This window comes from Marmota flaviventris, chromosome 12 (assembly GCF_047511675.1).
Source record: "Marmota flaviventris isolate mMarFla1 chromosome 12, mMarFla1.hap1, whole genome shotgun sequence".
Lineage (NCBI taxonomy): Eukaryota > Metazoa > Chordata > Mammalia > Rodentia > Sciuridae > Marmota > Marmota flaviventris.
Window position 1 is genome coordinate 53024954 of NC_092509.1, and position 19569 is coordinate 53044522.

The window sequence follows — 19569 nt, forward strand, 5'->3', positions numbered from 1 at the left end:
TCCCTTGAAGTTTTGGTCCTCGTGTGGCATTTAAAATACATTAAATTGGGGCTGGGGATGTGGCTCAAGCGGTAGCGCGCTCGCCTGGCATGCGTGCGGTCCGGGTTCGATCCTCAGCACCACATACAAACAAAGATGTTGTGTCCACCGAAAAATAAAAAATAAATATTAAAAAAATTCTCTCTCTCTCTCCTTCTCTCTCTCTCTCTCTCTCTCTCTCTCTCTCTCTCCCCTCTCACACTCTCTCTTAAAAAAATAAAATAAAATACATTAAATTAATTCCATATTAGTGAACTCATTGAACTATTAGATCCCACTTCTCATTTATGCAGCAGTTTGAAACCTTGGAGATCTACTCTCTAATCCAAAACTTAAATAGAGCTTTAGGAAGTGAGACACTTTGATACTGGCAACACATAGCAGTATTTCAACTATGTTCAAGTTCTCAGGTCATTGTTTCCTCTGGGAACTCAGAGTCAGGAGAAGCCCAAGACTCTCTAGCTAGAGAAAATCTGGTGCATGTGTTCTGATGGGTTCTTAGCCAAGATCTTTGGACAACTCAGGGCATACAGAATTATTTGTTGTAGTTTCAGGGTTACTGCACTTGCAGTGCCCTGGCTTGAGCTACTAGAAAAGTTAAGTCCACTTCCTCACTGGGATGGATAACTAAACTCTGAGGCTGCAGGTGTATCATGAATCATGATTGATGGAAGGTAAAATGGGTAGTTTATTAATCCAAGAAACAATATATCTGGCCAAATCATCAAACAAGTTTGCATTAAGTGAACTACATGGGTCATTCCCTGGTTTATGCTGCACACTAGGGAGCAGAATGCACTGAATCTTGACACCTCCTGTTATTTCTGAGTCACCACCTCCTTTTTCACACGTAGTGATCTAACTGAACAGGTGCCTCAAAATGAAATCAAGTAGGAAATAAAGTATTCAGGTTAAAAACGAATAACCTGTGATCCACTGTAGGAAATAGGAAGAAATGGTGTCTATTACAACTTCTCTCAATGCAACTTGGAACAATGAAAATAATTCTTACATATTTGCTATGTAACAATGCTGCAAAGCCTTCCTCTAAACAAACAAATAAATAAAATAAAACAAAAGAAAGAAAGAAAAAAGAAAAAGAAACCTATGGAATGTGTGACTGGGGCCAGTAGGAGAAAAGGGCACAGTCTAGAAATCTGAAGGTGTCTTCAGAGTGTCATGATTTTTATGTACTTGTGGCTCAGCCAAACAAATTCTACTCTCTTAAATAAGGTCACCTGAAAATCATTTGCAGACTCTTACCAACTTCTTAGGTCATTGTTATTTGTGAAGGATAAAATGTCATTTAGAAATTTCAGATAGTATACTATTTCATTTTTGTGAATACTTTGTATTTAAAATTGTATTCTTACATACACAGGTTTAAAACACTTTTTTTATTCAGAGCTCATTGCATGCCGAACACATTAGGCGTTAAGGATATTCTTACTTTGTCTTCTGAGTTTAGGATCTGTGAAGGGGTCCATGAAAGCATAATTTTTATTGTTACCTACCAACTTGAAGAGATTTGCCACTTTAATCCCTTTTACCTTCCAAATGTACATGGTCCCAAATTTGTCAGCCTTGGAGTTTCTTGAAACAATGCAATTAAACTGCAACATATTTCCTAACATTCTTAATTAAGACAGTGACTGAAAAATGTAGATTAACAGAAGTTACTGTTTTTATCAACATATTTTCTCTCTTTCCCACCACCCTCACATCTCCCTCCCCCCCACTCCTTTTTGCTTTAAATGTCTGATGTCAGTTTGGTCCACATGTACATTATGCACATGGCACTGAAGAAACAAAGTAAAAAATTCTCTTTTAATTCTGAGCTGCATGCCCAGCGCCACATGCACTGTCTGTTACATGTCGCTTCTTATGAGGTTCATGCTGGGAGTTTCTTTTTAAAGGCAAAGTGTTTCTGAAGGAAAGAGTTCAGGTTGGGCAGATTGTGTTAGAGAAATCTCACTGTCTCTGAGTGGAATTAATATACTGATTATTCTGTGCAGGCTCGAACTGGCAGCGTGTACAAAAGTTCAAGTGTCTGGGAATTGAAATATGGGGGAGAATGAGCAGAGACAAAGAATTGGAAGTAGGGCTTAGAAGTGAAAATAATGGTAACTTTGTAAAGAGGGGGAGCAAAATCAAGAATGAACAACTGTGTCATAAAGCAGTACTCACTGAAATATTTTTATGGTATCAGAAGTCCGCTTTTCCATGGCACATAAGACTGATCTTAAAAATCAGTGTAGTTATTGGATGGGGAGTGGGAAGGGGGGCATATACAGCACCTTTTTATTTTCACTTCTTTGAGTTCTTATGATACTTGCCAATTTCAATTAAGTCACTTGAGAAGCTTAATCACCACATAGAAATTAAAACGGGTTGTAATATTTCTTTGGCCTATTAGCCAAGATTTTTTCCCTGTTTAATTAAAATGTGGGTCTTGTATGATTATCAACAAACAATGATTCATTTATTTGTTTACAAGTAAGGAATTAAAAAGTAAGAAAAACAAATAAAATCATGCAGCACCTCTCTTGTCACAGAGAAATCAACCTTTTTTTCTCATTGCTTCTCAGGGGAAAGAAATTGGGGCGTGAGTACGGAGTTAATGAAGCTTTCACCCATCTCCTTTCCTCAAACTGCCATCTCGCTTTAATCCTCTCCTTCTGCCAGAGTCCAGAGTCTCGGAAGCCAGAAGCTCAGCACCCAGCCTGCCCGCACCCCAGCCCGCTACTCGCTACTCTCCAGGTGCAGGGCTCAGCTTGGGCCCCTCCCGTGGGCCAGGAATGCTTGGCGGAGCAGCACGCTGAGATCCAGAGGCGGAGCTGGCTGGGTCAGATGGGCGGGAGACCTGGAGGATGCTCAGCCCAGAGATGGAGCCCTAGGCCACCCTGCAGCCCAGGCAGAGGGGCGCCTCCTGCTCCCCTGCTGGAGAGCGCTCTGCCGCAGCCCAAGAGCAGGTGCTGGTGTGCAGGAGGCACTCCTGGAGCCCAGTGGACTGTTCCATTTGCAGAAGCACAACTGCCCAGCATGGGGTGGCGTTCCCCTTGCTTGATGTTCCCTGGAGGCATGTACTTTCTGCCTACTAATAGAGTAGTTGGAGGCTGGTTCATCACCCGCTCCCAACTCCACCAAATTCTAAGACTGAAGCTTTTTATTGGCAGCATTTAGATGATAGTGGTGGTGGTGGGGGGCGGGGGGAGATCTACCTTCTGTTTGGCAGTTGCTCTTTTGTGAAGCAGAAAATTATCTCTGGGGATGACTTAGTGCATAGGGTACTCCCCTTGCCTTGTGGATCAGGGATTGGGACACCATGAGAGTCCTGCCCATGTGCCTCTGAAAATAGTGTCACCCAGTCTGAGGAGATGAGCTTTTGGGGTAAGACTGCCCCCAACCATGAGTCCTAATGCCTATGTCCTGTAGCCCTCTGCTGTTGTAATTTGCTTTCAGTCAGGGCCTTGCCCAACACAACCATCAAGTCACTGGCAGATAGGGATTATCTACTGTATGGATTATTTAGCTAGTCTGGGGCTTTTACTTTTAAACTCCAGGCACTGTTGTCTTTAGGGGTTTCCTGGTCTACACAGCAGGAGTAGGGGCCATGACTGGGCGCAGTGAGCTGATCTGTGAGGGGCTGGGGTAAGGGTGGTTGCTGTGTGCTGCTGTTACCCAGTGTAGCCCCCAAGGAAGGCACTTATTTCCCTTTATTTTCTGCCCCCTAAATTAAGATTTCAGGAAATCTTAATTTAGGAAAGAAGCATATTTGCTTTTAAGGAACACTGTAAGGCCTATTGCAGGAGAAAACCCCTGTTCCTCCTCTCTCAGGCCATCCAGCACGGATATTCCTGGCACCCTGCCAGTTGAATTCCAGGTCTCCCTACCACCTCAAGGACCGCACAGTCTGTGTATACACATGGCATCTGGTTGAGACATGCAAAAGTTGATTGATGACAAAGAGATGGTGCTAACATGGCATATTCCACAGCATTCTTAATATTTTTCTTTGCCGCCTTCCTCAAGTCTTCTGTAGCTTCCTGGGCTACCTGGGCATTGTTAACTTGTGCCATGTTAAAAAAACAAAGAAAGAAAGATAGAGTAAGGAGTGTTGGAAGCCTAGGTGGACTCTCTTGCCACTCCTTAAAATTTTCAAAAATTTACAGCCTGATTATTAAAAAATTAGACTTAGCTAGTTCCTTCTCCCCCACTGTGGCACTTAAATTGGGCAGGATCTGACTCTTTGGCTGCTGGAGCCCACTAGAAACCAAATGAGCCCTCCAGCAGGCCTAATCACTCTGATCTGTCATGGACCTTCTAGCTGGAAGAGTTATGCCATCATATTATCCCAACACTCATCACTGTGTAGAGGACCCCCTTTTACTAAATGATTTATTACTCTTCACAGAATTCCTTTGGCTGCAGATTTTATTTCTGAGTCACTCTGTTCAGCTCAATTGGTCGCCTTCAGTTACCGTGGCAACCAGCAGATGGGGTTCTTTGACAAGGGTCAGCAGGGAGGCTGCCTCAGTATAGAGGGAAGAGAAACTAAATAAAAAGCTTTCAGCATTGACAGTTCTGTAGTGGATGGCCAGGAGTTGTTATCAAATTACTTGCATTAAAACCTAATTAAGATGTGTGCCAGTAAGTGCACCATAGTGACTGAATCTGGTTACTTAGCTGTTGAGGGCTCACTCTTACTCACTCACACCTCTGTGACCAATTTGGGTACCCCGAGGATGGTCAAATATGAAGGAAATTGAGGAGGACTCACTTGATATACTCCAGGAGGGCTGTAGACTCTGGGAGCAACAGAACGACTTCATTAGAGTCAAATCTTCCTGAAAACACAGTATTGAGCCCCTAAAACCTGAGATGGCAACTGAGCAGGACCTCCGGATGTCAGATAGTTCCATGTCTTCCTTTGAGCCTGTCCTTGCTTTAATTGCAAAAAGCATTCATCAAAATAAAGCTAGTTTTTTTTTTTGTTTGTTTTGTTTTGTTTTAGTATTCTAGATTAAAGTGCAACTACGTGCAAAAGATGTTTTCTGGAGGGGGCAAGAGACAGTATTAGGTCAGTTGACAAAATTGGAATTTAGTAGATTAAGTAAAGGTTTTATATCAATGTTAAATTTACGGCAGTTGATTATATACTTTGGTTCTCAAAGAGAATACCTTTGTTTTTAGGAAATAAACACTGCAGCATCTAGAAAGAAAGGGTAATGATGTGTGCAACTTACTGTAAGAACGTTGGAAAAAGTACTATATATGCTGGGAAACAGTGAAATTCTGGGTGTGGTCCCAGCACTTGGGAGGCTGAGTGAGGAAGATCACTTGAGGCCAGGAGTTCAAGACCAGCCTGGGCAACATAGTAAGACTGTCTCTAAAAAAAAAAAAAAAAAGGAGAGAGTAATGAATCAAATGGGGCAAGATTATTACAATAGATGAATTTGGATAAAAGGCATATGGGTATTCTTGATACTATTCTTACATCTTTTATAAGTTTTGCATTATTTATAAATAAACACTAATTTTTTAAAGTAGAGGTGCTTAGGTCCAGGGTGAGGTAAGGCATGAAGTGAGAGGCAGGGTGGATTTTTCTGCTGGTGCTTTTGTATGATCTTGAGCCTTATGCAGGCTGGATTCTACTCTGCAAAAATTCTAATTTTTATTTTTCTGCCCTGTTTTCTTTATACAATGGGGCTATGCTCATTGTCATTCTGCTTTTGCTTAAAAAAAAAAGTAATGCTTGAAACAAATGATCTTCTGTTTTCTTCAAATTGAATAATAATTATTATTATAATTATTATTATATTTATTGTATATTATAAATATTATAATTATAATAAAATTAGTAGTGTAGTAGTAGTAGTAGTAGTAGTAGTAGTAGTAGTAGTATTTTGGCAGTACTGGGAATCAAACCAGGACTTCATGCTTGCTATGCAAAACTGTCCCACTGAGCCATATCCTCAGCTCCAAAGTCCAAAATTCTTGACATGTTATCTCCTGTCCCTGTTGTTTCATGGTGTCAGGATCATGTCACCCAGTCCTCCCTAGGCATTATAAGCTCAGCCTGGGTCAGATGTCACTTAAGACTTTAAGAAAGTGACAAGGGAGAAATGTAGCACATGTTCCTAACTGCCCTGATATCGCCGTCTATCCTAGCTGGCGACCTATGCTGGGTTCACAGATCTCACTATTCTAATAACTTAAGAAAATGGCGAAGAAAGAAAGCAAACACACAGAGGTACCTTTTCAAAATCCAGGACGGCTCTCCTACCTTAGAGGTCCATGGAAAGAGAGAGCGCCATTGGAATTCTTTATTCTTTATATAGGGGACACACAAGAGGAGGTTCCATGGAACATCCTCTCCCAAAAAGGGCAAAGCGGTAGGATTACAAAGGAACAGGTGAGTGTAACTTAACCCCTCGAGGTAATGCCTACTCCTAGAGCGATGCCTCATTATCCGAGGGAAGGTAAAGTGAAAGTTATTGTGGGGCGCAATAATTGTTCAGTATCTCTTGCTCGGAACTTAAGGGCGTGTATTTCCAGAGCAGCTCCCGGACACCCTGAGGTCAAACGGTTCCTTGTTTCTGGTACAAACACAGTTTTAAGCAGCTGGTCTCTAAGAAAGCCCCAGTGACGACTGTCAGAGGCTTCAGGGACCTGCTGGAGACAGCGGTGATACAGCCAGAATTGCTGAACATCTCACCTTTCTCCACTTGTCCACTCACTGCATGGTCAGTGTGGCTTCTGAGCCTCTGGTCTCCCATATTTGTATCTTTCATGTTAATGTGGACTCCATCAGTACTACCCAAAATATGCTCTCCAGGCCAAGACCTGTTCTCAAACTGTTATCACTCTGTGAAAAAATAAGAACCTAGATTTAGAATGTTTAGCAACTTTTATAGCAATTAGAAAATGCTACCTTATTTTTATTATAGTTCACAAAGCCATCAAGCTACAACAGATTAGAAATTAAAAAGAATACAATACAAAACCCAAACTGGTTCTCTTCGGTTAACCTGTTGTAGAAAATCTAGGGATTTCTTTCTCTTTTCTCATGCCCCCAAGCCTCAGAAAATGAGCCTAGATGAGCCAATTCCCAGAAAGTTGTCCAGTGTGTTTGTCACCTTCCTCAGGGTCCTTCCCTCAAATCCTTATGTCTTGTTATGGAATAGAAGACTTGGTGAGTTCTTTTACACTTTTGTAGGGGCGGGGGGCGGGGAGGGGGCGGGCAGTGAATGGCTGGGAATGGAACCTAGGTCCTCATATGTTCTAGGCAAGAGCTCTACTACTGAGTCACATCCCTAGCCCTAAAAATCCATTTCTGAAAGGCCTGGGCTGATGATTGGAATTGGAGTTCCAGCCCTAGATTTCCTGCAGATGGGCTGTTGTGCTAGTCACTTGTACTTTCTGGGCCTCAGTGTCATCATAGTGGGCTGAACTGAATGATCTCTAAGGTGCCTCTCAGCTCTAACAAGACATGATTCATTTGGAGAGAAAAGCAGGGGTCTATCCCTGCTTCATTGCTCCCAAGTAGCCCCTGTAGGCAGCAAGGCTAATTGGGAATTTAAAAGAATGAAAAATTAAAAGGGCAGTACAGGAACATAAATTCTCTTTATTGAAGGTGTAAACTCTCCTCAGAACTGCATGATTCTCAGAATGAATTACTCTATTGAAATCATTGTTGAACAGGGTAGATTTGGGCAAAGGCCATTTAAACAGCAAAGTAGCCACTGAAAGCACCTTAATTTTCTAAGTGAGGATAAAGGCTTAGAATGAGTTCCAGCTTCTTAAGAACACTGCTTAGCATACTGCTTCTGTATGATCACATTAATGAGGTGAAATTATGTAAAATGCAGCAGCAAATTTAAGTATTGAAACAAAGTATATGACTTTAAATTAGCATGTTTGAGTCGCCAAAATTAATTACTTAAAGTGGTAATTAGGATAATTGGGTTTTCAGAACTTCAACTTGGTATATTGTTATGACTGTGTAGCTAGTGATAGTTGAATATAGGAATGTAGCAAAATTCTGTAAAGTCATAATTTTGTAGAAATGTGGAGCTGGAAGAGAACTTGATTATCTTCTAGCCCTAAGGTTGGCAAACTTTTTCTCTAAAAGATCAGGTAATAAATATTTTAGGCTCTGTGGCCATATGGTCTCTGTCGCATATGGTTTTGGAGCAAAAGCAGACCTAGATAATAAATGAATGAATGAGCACTGCAGCATTTTAATAAAAGTTTATGTAGGGCACTGACACTGGAATTTCATACAATGTTCACATATTAGTCTCTTTTTGACTTTTTTCCCCAAACATTTGTAAATATAAAACATTCTCAAAAGGCAGATGGTACAAAAATAGACAGTGGGCCAGGTTGGATTTAGTCTGTGGTCTGATGTTTGCTAAATCTCAGTTAAGAGTTTATTCCCTCGTTTCAGGAGAGGGACCTGAGATTTAAACAGGAGTTGCTTATGTTCTCATGTCTGATGCCAAAACATTTTAAGAACAGTCTAGGATAGTTTTCATTTGGATGGTTGTTTTCATCAAAAATTGAAGCCACACAAATTATTCTCCAGATAACTCATTTTGTATGTGTGATTGATACTGTGAATTATGATGTACCAGTGGTTCTCACACTTGAGAATTCATTTGTCACCCAGGGAGGCTTACAGAAATGAATGCTGCTGGACCCACCCCAGTGTTTCTGATTGAGGAGGCCAGGAGATATTATTACCTCAGTTTTACAAATGGAGAACCTAGAATTGAGAGAGTTCAAGTCTCTGGAATAAGGCAAAATAGCTAGTTTATGATAGGATTTTGAATTCATATCCCTTGCTTCCAAGCCCAACACTCATTTACCTAATTTAGGATTCTTTTGATTAATTGACAAAGTCCATACTGTATGCACATATGAATATGTAGCAACAAATCCCATCATTATATGCAACTATAATGCAACAATGAAAAATGTAGAAAGAAAAAAATTGCCAATTCCACTGCTGTACTAAAATCATTAATTTATTTGTTAGACTTTTCCTGGAACAAAGTTATTACATAATGTAATAAATGAAACTATAGATGAAAATTGTACTACAGATGAAATCACATGTCTTATATTTGGTATAAACAGAATACATTAGAAAGTCTCTTGCTTATTCCAGCAGCTTAAATGTCAGGTACCTTTTCTAAGTACTGGAGAGGGAAAGCTGAACACGATTCTGTTCCTGTCCTTAGAAAATTCACAGTTCAGTGGGAGAGACAGAGAAGCAATAACTGTGTCAAGGGTAGAGGTGTTCTCTATGAAAAGATGTATAAAGTCACATGGAAGTGCAGAGGAAGGGCCTGGGGAAAACTTTGCAAGAATGTTTTAAAGGACTAGGAGCAGGGGATGGCCACAAGGACTAGGGACAGAAGGCATTCTAAGCAGAGAGCACAGCATTATTGTGATGGCAGGAAGCAAATGGATATTTCTGCAAAGTGGATAAGAGTGACTGGGATATCTATGTAGGAGGAGAGGGGATTGTAGCAGGGGTCAGATGGCAAAGAGCCTGGTCACCATTGCAAAGGATTCAGTGTTTACACTTAGAGCTATAAATAGCCATTGAAAATGTGACATAATGAAAGTTTTGTTTCAGAAAGATCCTTCTAGTCTAGCCATCATGGGTACTATGGATTTGAGAGGCCAAGTAGAAGAAGGTATCGCAGGGATTTGAATAAAGAAGGCTGCCAGCCCATCCAATTTCAAGGAGTGAAGGTGGGAGGGATGGGTTGGTACAGGCTGGGGAGATGTATAGAAGGTTTAGAGAGCTCATCTACCAAACTGGGAGACTGAGTTATGTGGGCAATGAGGGAGAAGGAGGCTGCTGTGGGACTGCCCCACCTATATGAGAGGGACACTGGGAGAAGCACAGATGAGTACAGTGTCCCATGATGAGTTTGTGGTGGGCTGAATTTCAGGTTAGGGAGCCACCTCAGGTACGCATCAGATACTAAGGACGCTCAGCCTGTCCACCTGGAGCCCTAAGTGTAGATATTTAAAAAAATGTGTGTGTCTGTGTGTGTGTCTGTGTGTGTGTGTGTGTGTGTGAGGCAGGGACAATGTTTCAACTGAGAGAGAGAGAGCTGGACCCAGCCCCCCCAGCATTTGCAAGTGTGATGAAGGCGGAGGAAATGCCAAAGGGTTAGGGCAGTGAGAGCTGGAGAGACTCTAAGGAGGAGAGGGAGAGTAGCTCCCCTACTGCAGGGTGTCCTTAATGGCTTTAGCAATACTGCATCTACCCTTTTAGTTCTGTGAGCTTGAGCAGATGACTTCTTTCTTTGTGCCTAGCTTTTCTCATGCACAAAATACAGATGATAACACCCACTGTGCAGTGTTGTCATGAGAATTAAATTAGGTAATGAATGCAAAATTCTTACAATCCTGGGCTTTGAGGAAATGCTCAGTACAGACTAGAGTATGGTGCTGGGAACAGTAGAACACTGAGTGCATATTTACAGGCAAAATATTTATACCTTTTAAATTTATATGTTGTTTAGAAAATGCCCTTCATTTCTATGAGGAGATCCCCTCTCCCAGGCAAACTGCTGTTCTGAGCATTTTGAGAACTTATCTAAGAAGAGGAAGGAAAATCTTTGCCATTGTCAGAGTGACCCACAGGGAAGGGGCTCTGGTTTTTAGAACAAAAGACATTTTACTACCACAAGCAAATACAATCCCCAAACAAAAACCCTAAAGTAAGTAGTCTGTAGGAAGCTCCCAGGTGGAATTGGTGCAAGCAACTGACACCTCTTTTAAAAAAACATTCATGCCTGAGAATATTTGCCACCCCTGGGGTAGGAATTGGGGACTGGCCTGGAGAAGAAAGCCTGGGTAGCAGCCCTGTAGCACTGTACTAGGTTCCCAAGCGTTCATTTGGTTATTATATCTCATAACTTACTTATACACTGCATATATTTTGTATGTATAACATACAACATAAAAAATTTAAATATATGTATTCACTTGCTTTCACAGTATTCATAGCAAATGAATGTCTGAAGCCTAGGACCAGAGCTGGCAGCTTGCACTGCTTCTGTTTTGCATAAGATATTTTCCCCAGCCCACTCAGCTCTATAAAGTTGTTTTGTATTTCACCACTTGCTCCATCTTATCTTGAAGTCTTGCATATATTTTTTTTAATGCTGGTTCTGATAATGCTTGTGGGTGTGGCTGACAGAATCACTGTTGGACCAATATCTGCCCCAGCTCAGCACACGTGTTTCCTGTGATTTTATCTGCATTTGTACCTTTACAAACCTGGGCCTTTTTGCTTCCATAGTAAGAGCCTCCTTCCCCTTAGTGCCTTAAATTCCTAGAGCTGGTTTGGCACAGAAGGGGAGGCTGTACTGGCAACTCTACCCCAGCCTGGGCAGCTGCTCTTCTCTCCCAAGAGTCCTCCATCTTGCCCAGAGTTCACAGTTGTGTACTTACAGGTACTGAAGGCGTGAACTCTATGCCATAGGTTAGGATAGCAACCCAGTCTGGGTGCATAGCTGCCTGAAGTGTCCTTTCTTTCTCATGGACCAGCTGACCCCACCATGCCCTGTGAGAATGGAGGAGCACAGGTGCTTCAGGGGTGAGGGGATGAGGCCTGGGTCAGGGGCAGAAGGCCTGGCCACAGCTGCTCTGGATGCCTTGACAGCACAGTGAAGATTCACACATATCCTGGGGAGCCCTAGGACAGGATGGACTCCCTGTCCAATGTAGAGATGAGATACAAGACTGGGAGAATGGGGTGGGGGAGGTCTAATTAGGAGTTGAGCTCTGAAATCTCTTGATTCTATCTTTCCTTCCTACCACATGGAGGCTGGGTGTGGTTTGCAGGATGTCAGGGGCTCCTTACCCAAATTCCTGCAGGCCCCACGATGGCAGCCCCCGCTTGCTCTGCCCACTATCTAATGCCTTGTAGAGGAAATAGCTAAAAACAAGAGACCCAAACAGAACAAAAGAAAGTGCAGTCTCTCAAAATGACAACCACACCAAGACCCAACCGCTGAAAAGAAGTTTGTAGTCCTGTGAAGACCAAGAGGAGTGACATTTGGGAGGATCAGGAGGTGGGGTGGCATAGAACAGGTGCCCTATGAGGAGGTTAGGTAGAAGAAGGGCTGATGACATCCAATGGCTGAGTCAGGACACCTGTGTCTTCCCAAGAGGGCAAGCTCTCAGCCTAACAGATATCACTAGCCCTGGCCAGTGCCCTTGTCCTCTGCAGCAGCCCCCCAGCTGCCTAACCCTGACTTTCCTTTCTCAGCAAACAGCCCTGCCCTGACCTGAGGGAATACAGAAGCTGCTGAACATGAGCTCTGGCCACAGCTCTCCCCTTAGCTTGCCTTCCCTCTTGTCTCAGGGAGGAGGGTGCAGGTCCCCAGGCCTGGGCACCTTCTTCCCCTGGGAAGCCTGCCATCTTCTGCTTTGAGGATTTACCTTCTCTCCTCCAGAGTCCCCTCCCCACCAGTTCAGGCTGCTCCCATTCTTACTACCTTCCCCTCAGCCCAGCTCACTAGAATAATCTCCCCTTCTCTCCCCAGCCAGACAACTCTGCATGGTGCTCTACCATCAGGTAGCATTTTACACAAACCGCTCCTCCTTCTCTCCTCCCTGGACCTCCAGGATCTGCTTCTCTATTGGCTTTCTCTTACTTTCTGGGTCATCTGTCTCTGCATCTGGCCAGCTTCCTGTGTTTTGCCAGCCCTAGACTGTCCCGTGTTCTTGGCCATCAGATCATGGGATCTTTGATACTTGCATTTTTTAAAATTTTTTTAGTTTTAGGTGGACACAATATATTTATTTTTTATTTTTATGTGGTGTTGAGGATCGAACCCAGCGCCCCACGCATGCCAGGAGAGCACTCTACCGCTTGAGCCACATCCCCAGCCCTGATACTTGCATTTTTAACAAACTGCTCCAGTTGAAAATCTCTACCAGTCTTTCCCAGGCAAATCTTGCCCCATATTCGTGGCCTCACCTCCCAAGAGGTTTGGTTTGCATAGCTAGAGCTTTAGCTGGGCCATTCCTGGGCCTTATGCTTCATAACTATGTCCCACAAGTATCTTAGACTTGTTCTGACCCCAGATTTTCTCTTCTACCCCAGGCTTATCCCTCCTTTCACCCTTTTTTTGTAAATGGCACTACCACTGCCTGCAGGACAGAGTTCATATTGCTACCAACCTCCACTAAGCCCAGTATTACCTTCCTCTGAACAGCTCACAATGTCTGGAGCAGCCAGAACAGTTTGAAGTTTTCAGACACTCCATACCCTTTACAGTGCCTCCCCCATGTGGGAAGGCCCTGTGCCTGGCTCCTGGAAGAACAATATCTACTATTTTCTCACATCCCACTTGCCAGCCTAGTAATATTAAACTAGTCATGTATCCTTTCTGTACCTTAGTTTCCTTATCCTTAAAGTGGGGATAATAATTAGCTCCTCCCTCATTAGAATTCTTGTCAATATTAAAGATTTAAAAAAATTGTAAGAGCTTAACACATCACCCTATATATTGTGAGTGCTCAATGTAGAATGAAGAGTTCTCTCCTAAGCAAGCAGAAGCCTTCCTGTTCCTCGCCTTTGCTGTATCAATCATTCCTCCTTATGCCTTCACATTGTTCTGTTTGAAGTCAACACTTATTTCATCACCTGTCATTTTCTCCTCAAATGTCTGAGAATCCCTTGAGGGCAAGAACCATTTGTAATTCTTTGTGTACTCCCAGTGTCTACATTGGTATTTGTTATGGTTGGATCCCAAATGTCTCCCAACTTGGTCTTCAGCCTATAGCACCTTTGGAATATGATAAATCCTTTAAGAGGTGGGGCCTAGTTTCAGAAAGTTAGATAATTGGGAGTGTGCCCTTGAAGGGGATATTGGGACCCTCAGTCCCTTCCTGTGTCTCTTTCTTTGCATCTCAGCTGCCATGAGATGAGCAATCTCCTCTGCCATGCTCTCCCACCATGATTGCCTGCTTTGCTATAAGCCCAAAGGCAACAGGACTAGGCAATCATGGATTGAAGCCTCTGAAACTATGAGCCAAAATAAAACTTTCCTTTTTTTTAAGTTGTTTTTCTCAGGTATTTCTTGGCCAACATAGTACTTAACCCACAAGGGGTGTTTACTAAAGGCTGGTTGGTGTAGTGTATAACCTCAGTGAGTTAACCAACTGGGCACTGCCTAGATTTGTCTCCAGGCTCTCTACCATAACTCTGTGTGACTCTGTGCAAGTTAACCTGTCATCTTCAGTTTCCTCATCCATAAAATGGGGATGGTCATGCTAACATGTAACTCAGATGACTGTAATAAACTTGGAATTGAATAATCAAGGTGGAGCAGTAAGCTCAAAAGCTCAGTAAATGTTGATTGTGCCAAGAGTGAGAGTTGTAGCTATGACTGGCTGACACTATGGACTTATGGCATAAAAACTGAGAATAATAACCACTGTGGAAAATAAAGGACAGTTTATTTATCTACAATATAGTCTTCAGAAATCTCTTCTGATGGTAGTGAAAGATCCATTACCAGAACATAGGCTGAGTTGGGCAGTATTTGGAGTTTTTCCAAAAATAATTTTTTTAAAATTTCCCCAGTGTTTTTAGCAGGCCTTCAAAGAACTGTTACAGAAGTGTTTCCTTAACAAACTCCCTTTTATTTAAAAAAAAAAAAATTAACAAATGTGGGTTCAGTGTTGTTTTTACGTTTTCTGAGTTTGTGACTGACTTCACTACTGTATGTGGAATGAGGGGGTAGAACCTGCCCCCAAAAGGAAGGCACATAAATAAAGAGTGGGGGACACTCCTGTGATGAACTTTTTGGAGTTGTTCAAGTTGGTTTTAAAAATAAGTCAAGCTGGGTGGTTGGCCTGGGCCACAGTCTCAACTACTCCCTAGACTGAGGCAGGTGGATCACTTGAGCCAGGAGTTCCAGGAGAGCTTGGGCAACATAATGAAACACCATATCAATAAAGTGGGTGGGTGGGGGGTGGGGAGCAAACAAACAGATTTTGCTTCTGCCCTTAGCTCTTCAGTATTAGTGAGGATGCACCTCCTAGAGGAGGGGTGGTTTCTCAGAATCTGACCTCTCACAGCAGCTGGTTTTCTGCTGTACTGAGGCTCACACCTAGCCACGAGATTCAGGTGGTCTGGGTGGGGTTCCTCAACCCCCCACCCTGTAACTGATGAGCTGTCCCATTGCCCGAAGTTTGCAAAATAAGCCCGAGTGAGCCTTGTCTAAGTTCTGAGGGCTCCCTAGGAGAAAGGTCTAGGTAGGAACTGGCCCCTTCTCTGGTGGCAGAGCCAGTGTGGCTTGTCCATGGCCAGCTTTTTGTGCCGCGAGAGCTGACTTTGGCTTGGCTCATAGCACTGGATGGGGCAGCCGTCCCTTTTCAGGAGCCCAAAACCACATACTGAACCCATCGGTCCGCGGGACCATTTTCCCATTTGATCCAAGCACAGGGCAAGAAACCACATGGAGAATAGCCACTCTGGCGCTTTCTTGCAGTTGAACCATAATGGTGTCATTTGTTTATCGCAAGCTTCTGTTCCAATCCTTTTCAAGCAAGCAGGAAGCCAAAGGACTTCTGCCTCAGTAGCTCTAGCCTGGGGCTCTCTCCACATCCAGGATGTGATTGGAGGGGGAAAGCCACCTTACAGGTTAGGGAGCTCAACTGCTAACGCTGTTTTTCGCCTGATTTTAATGTGAAAGTAGTACATTGTCTGCTTCTCAAGAAAAAAGGCAGTTAACCTCTCTGCTACAGCAATCAGAGCCAATCCAGGGCTCCTCGGCAAGCTGGGGCTCTAGTAAAAGGTGGCCTGCGCAGTTTCTCCCTGCCAGGACCCCCGGCAGTGCAGGAAAGCTTCTGTCTGCTCTGCCCCAGTGGGGTGGCTTTGAGACCCTCTCACAAGAGATCTACCCCAGCCCCCATAACTGCGTGATGGGGTGGGGTCGGATGAGCTACCCCTAGCGGAGATGCCATGGCTTCATCAGCCAGAAACTTAAGTTTTCCTTCTCCTAGATAAGAGGGAGGATAGGGCGCAGTTGCAGGCTCATCCTTGAACAGAAGGTCTTTGCCCAGGGCTGACGGGGCACCTGGAACGTAGAGCTAAGGAGAGGCCACAGTCCCCCAGACTCAGCGAGCGCAGGAGCCGCAGAGCTGTGGGACTGCCTCCCGCTGCGCCGCTAGGAGGGCCTGTGAGGATGCGCAGTGTGGTCACCGCCCCATCCCTCACTCCTGCACCTGTAGGACATGCCAGGTGAGTAGTTTCCGGAAGGTGGTGTAATTGAAAACCAGGACCCCGCTGAGTGTTCGAAGTTGGGGAGTGGGGGCAGGGCGGACCCTTTCCAAAGACTTGATGAGTCCATTTGAGACTAAGAATAGCTCCTGGGAGTTGGCAGGGGACGTGGAGAGGGTTGTACTGTGCTTTGCAGAAGAGTCCTGGGAGAGTGTGAGTAAAGCTGTAGACCTTTGCCACCTTTCCCAGAATGCATTTTACCCGCCATCGCCAGATGCGAACTCACCCCAACCCAAAGGCCCGAATCTTTGGCTTTGTAAATGTTTAGTTGTACTCAGAGCCTACCAGGAACACTGACCCAGGAGATCTTGAACTGAGGGCTGCCCCAGGCTAGTCTTTGTAGAACAGGTCTTTGACTTGGAGTTGGAAATGTACCACGAGCTATTCTTTGCTTGTGAAAATACAATTTAATTTCCCTGTGGGTGCTTTTGATTAGTGGGAGCTGTGGAATGGAACGCTGCTTTCCAGAACAGTTCTGGGTAGTTGTTCAACTCTAAATTTAACCCGAAGCCAACATTGTCATGGCTGTAGGAAGCTGTCTGTGGACAGATGAGGATAATGGTTTAAATGAATTAGCAAGTTGGGAGAGGAGAGCCCATCAGCAGAATGACAAATTTAGGATTTTTAAAGACATCTGGTCAGCAATGCTGGAACTTGTGATTGACTGAGTGATTAATAATGGAAAACCCTTAGTTCAGTGTTTCCATCATTCCTCACCCTCTTCCCCAGCGAGGGCCAGCAGTCTGCTTAGCTTGCCAGAGAGGGTTCCAGCTGAACAATGGAGCATTTGGGCTCCTCATCTTTGGCCTTTGCTTGTGAGTTTAAGGCTTTTAGTTTTTCTTTTACTTACCCATCTTGTATCTGATTCTAACTGACAACATATTGACAAGGTTCCCAGTTCCCTTGCATATGTGCTGCTAGCCAGAGCCTCAACTCAGGGTCACTCTTGACTTCTAGTTCATAGTTCACTATCAGGAGCTTCCCTGAGATACACACTATTATTGCTTCAATGTCCTCCAGAGCCCCATGTGTTGAAGGCATGGTCCCTAGCCCATAGCTCTCTTAAGAAGTGGGGTCTAGTTGGAATAAGTTAGGAAATTGGGAGTGTGCCCATAAAGGGAATATTGGGACCCTAGCTTCTTTTCTCTTTCTTTTAATTTCTGGCCTCCATGATGAGGGCTTTTTCTGCCACACATTTCCACCATATTGTGCTACAATCATAAACTGAAACCTCTGAAAGTGAGCAAATTAAAACATTTTCTTCTTCTAAGTTGATTATTTCAAGTATTTTGTTACAGCAACAGAAAGCTGACTAAAACACAGAGTAAGAGAGCCCTAAAGTGTACCATTGTCCCTTCTGATCTCCCAAGCACCCTCTTTTCAGAACCCATTTCTAATTCTGTGGTGGCTTTTTTTCCAGGCTCCAGCAGCTGGATAAGCATAGCCAGGCCACAGCCCAGCAGCTGGTGCAGCTGCTCAACAAGCAGAACCAGCTTCTCCTGGAGAGACAGAGCTTGTCAGAAGAGGTGGACCGGCTGAGATCCCAGGTACTCGGCAGACCCCAGCCCTAGGGCAGCCTGCCCACCACAGAACATACAGGGGTATGATAGGGAGAACATGCACATGGGTCTCTTACTTGTTTCTTTTTCCAGGGATGTACCTTAATAGGCTTAAATTCCCACTAGTCACCTTGGTCAGCTCATAAGCTAAGAGGGAGCTCCTGAAGATTGTGCTGAGCACAGCAGGGCGGAGAGGAGTGTAAGCTGAGGCCTGTCCCCAAGCAGATCCAGGTCCATGAATCTCCCAGCCACACTGAGTGCTGAGTCCTACAAAACAGGGAGTACTACCAGGGTGCCAGAGGAGGGAGAAAGGAAGACTGCATTGGTAGAGCAGGCCTCTTGGACGAGGGTGGCCTTGATCTGCCCCTAAAGGATTAAAAAGCTTGAACTGGTTGAGAAAAGACATGTTCCCAATGCAGAAGGTATGTTGTCCTAAATTAGCCTGAGGATAATTGGGCGAGGATTTTGAGTGCCTGAAAAGCACCTGGTAGTCTTACACATTGAATATGCACTCTCTCTTTACCCTTCAACAAACCAGGAAGATTGACATTATTGGTCTCCATTTTTTAGATATGGGAAATGAGACTCAAGCAAATGTATACAGCTAGCAAGTAGGGATACAGCAAATGGAACCTAAGTTCTGACTCCACACCTAGGCTTTCCCTATCAGGTTAGATAATGGAGGCAAAAGAATTCAGGTGAATTTGGAGTAGGGAATGAAACCTCTTTTCATCTAAATTGCTTCTTTTCCTGCCAGAGAGGTTCTGCTTTTTGCCCCATCAAGCAATTTTTAGGACAGGAGTTGGTCTATGGGCTGTCAGTGGCCTCTGCCTTTAATTAGGATTGTACCCAGGTGCTCCATAAATGCCCAGGGGACTTTGTGAAGCAAGTGGTTAGAATGATTAATGGAAGAAAGCATCTGGAAATGAAAAATGATGAGGAATTGTCTCTCATTCACCTTTCAAAATGTCTGTGTGCTGAAGGGTTATAAGGAAACTGTAAATACAGATTTCCCACTCAAATCCCCCCACACAGTGTTTATTTATGCACAAAGAGTAAGTAAGCCAGTCACCACGCTAAGGCTGCAGGTATAAACTCACCTCTACAGTCCTCTGGGCTGCTGAGGTCACTCACAGGGAAGGAAGAATTGACGTCTGAGCCACACGCTACACCACCACAATTGTCTGGGATGCGTGCAACAAATGAAAGAAACCCACATTCATTCTAGGGCTGCAGCTGACACATACCTGGGTAGCATGTCTAGGATTGGGACCTAGGAACCTGCATTAAAGCTGTTGGAGTAATTCTGAGGGCCACTAAAGTCTGAGAATCTCCAGGATGTTTGGAGCTAGAACAGACAGATGATTCTAGATTGTGGCACTGTTTAAGGGCCTGGCCGAGTTACTTGTCTCATGGGCCTTACTTTCCCCATCTGCACTGTGGGAATTAGGAAAAAGATACTGGAGTATTAAGTGAGTGTCACTGTAGGGTGCTCAGTGGGACCTTAGGTACTTAGTAGGCTGAAGGAATGTCAGGGTTTTCCTTTCTTTTTTCTTTGAGATAGATAGGGTCTAAGTTTCCCAGACTGGCCTCAAGCTTGCTATACTTCTGCCTCAGCCTCCCTAGTAGCTGAGTTTACAG

At 44.0% G+C, this 19569-nt stretch overlaps 2 protein-coding genes across 10 annotated transcripts in view; one reads left to right on the forward strand and one right to left on the reverse strand.

Moving 5' to 3' along the window:
- Sdccag8 (SHH signaling and ciliogenesis regulator SDCCAG8) overlaps positions 1 to 19569 on the forward strand; it is a 232075-nt gene that overhangs the window by 203571 nt on the left and 8935 nt on the right. For all 9 annotated transcript variants that reach the window (XM_071599982.1, XM_027928673.2, XM_071599985.1 and 6 more), the window contains one exon: positions 17790 to 17916. In XM_071599982.1, the coding sequence (XP_071456083.1) occupies positions 17790 to 17908 (119 nt within the window). In that variant the 3' untranslated portion in view covers positions 17909 to 17916. The remainder of the gene's footprint in view (positions 1 to 17789; positions 17917 to 19569) is intronic.
- Akt3 (AKT serine/threonine kinase 3) overlaps positions 6294 to 19569 on the reverse strand; it is a 302015-nt gene continuing 288739 nt past the window's right edge. Inside the window, exon 15 of the mRNA XM_071599993.1 lies at positions 6294 to 6907. The gene's annotated coding sequence lies outside the window, so the exon portion shown is untranslated. The remainder of the gene's footprint in view (positions 6908 to 19569) is intronic.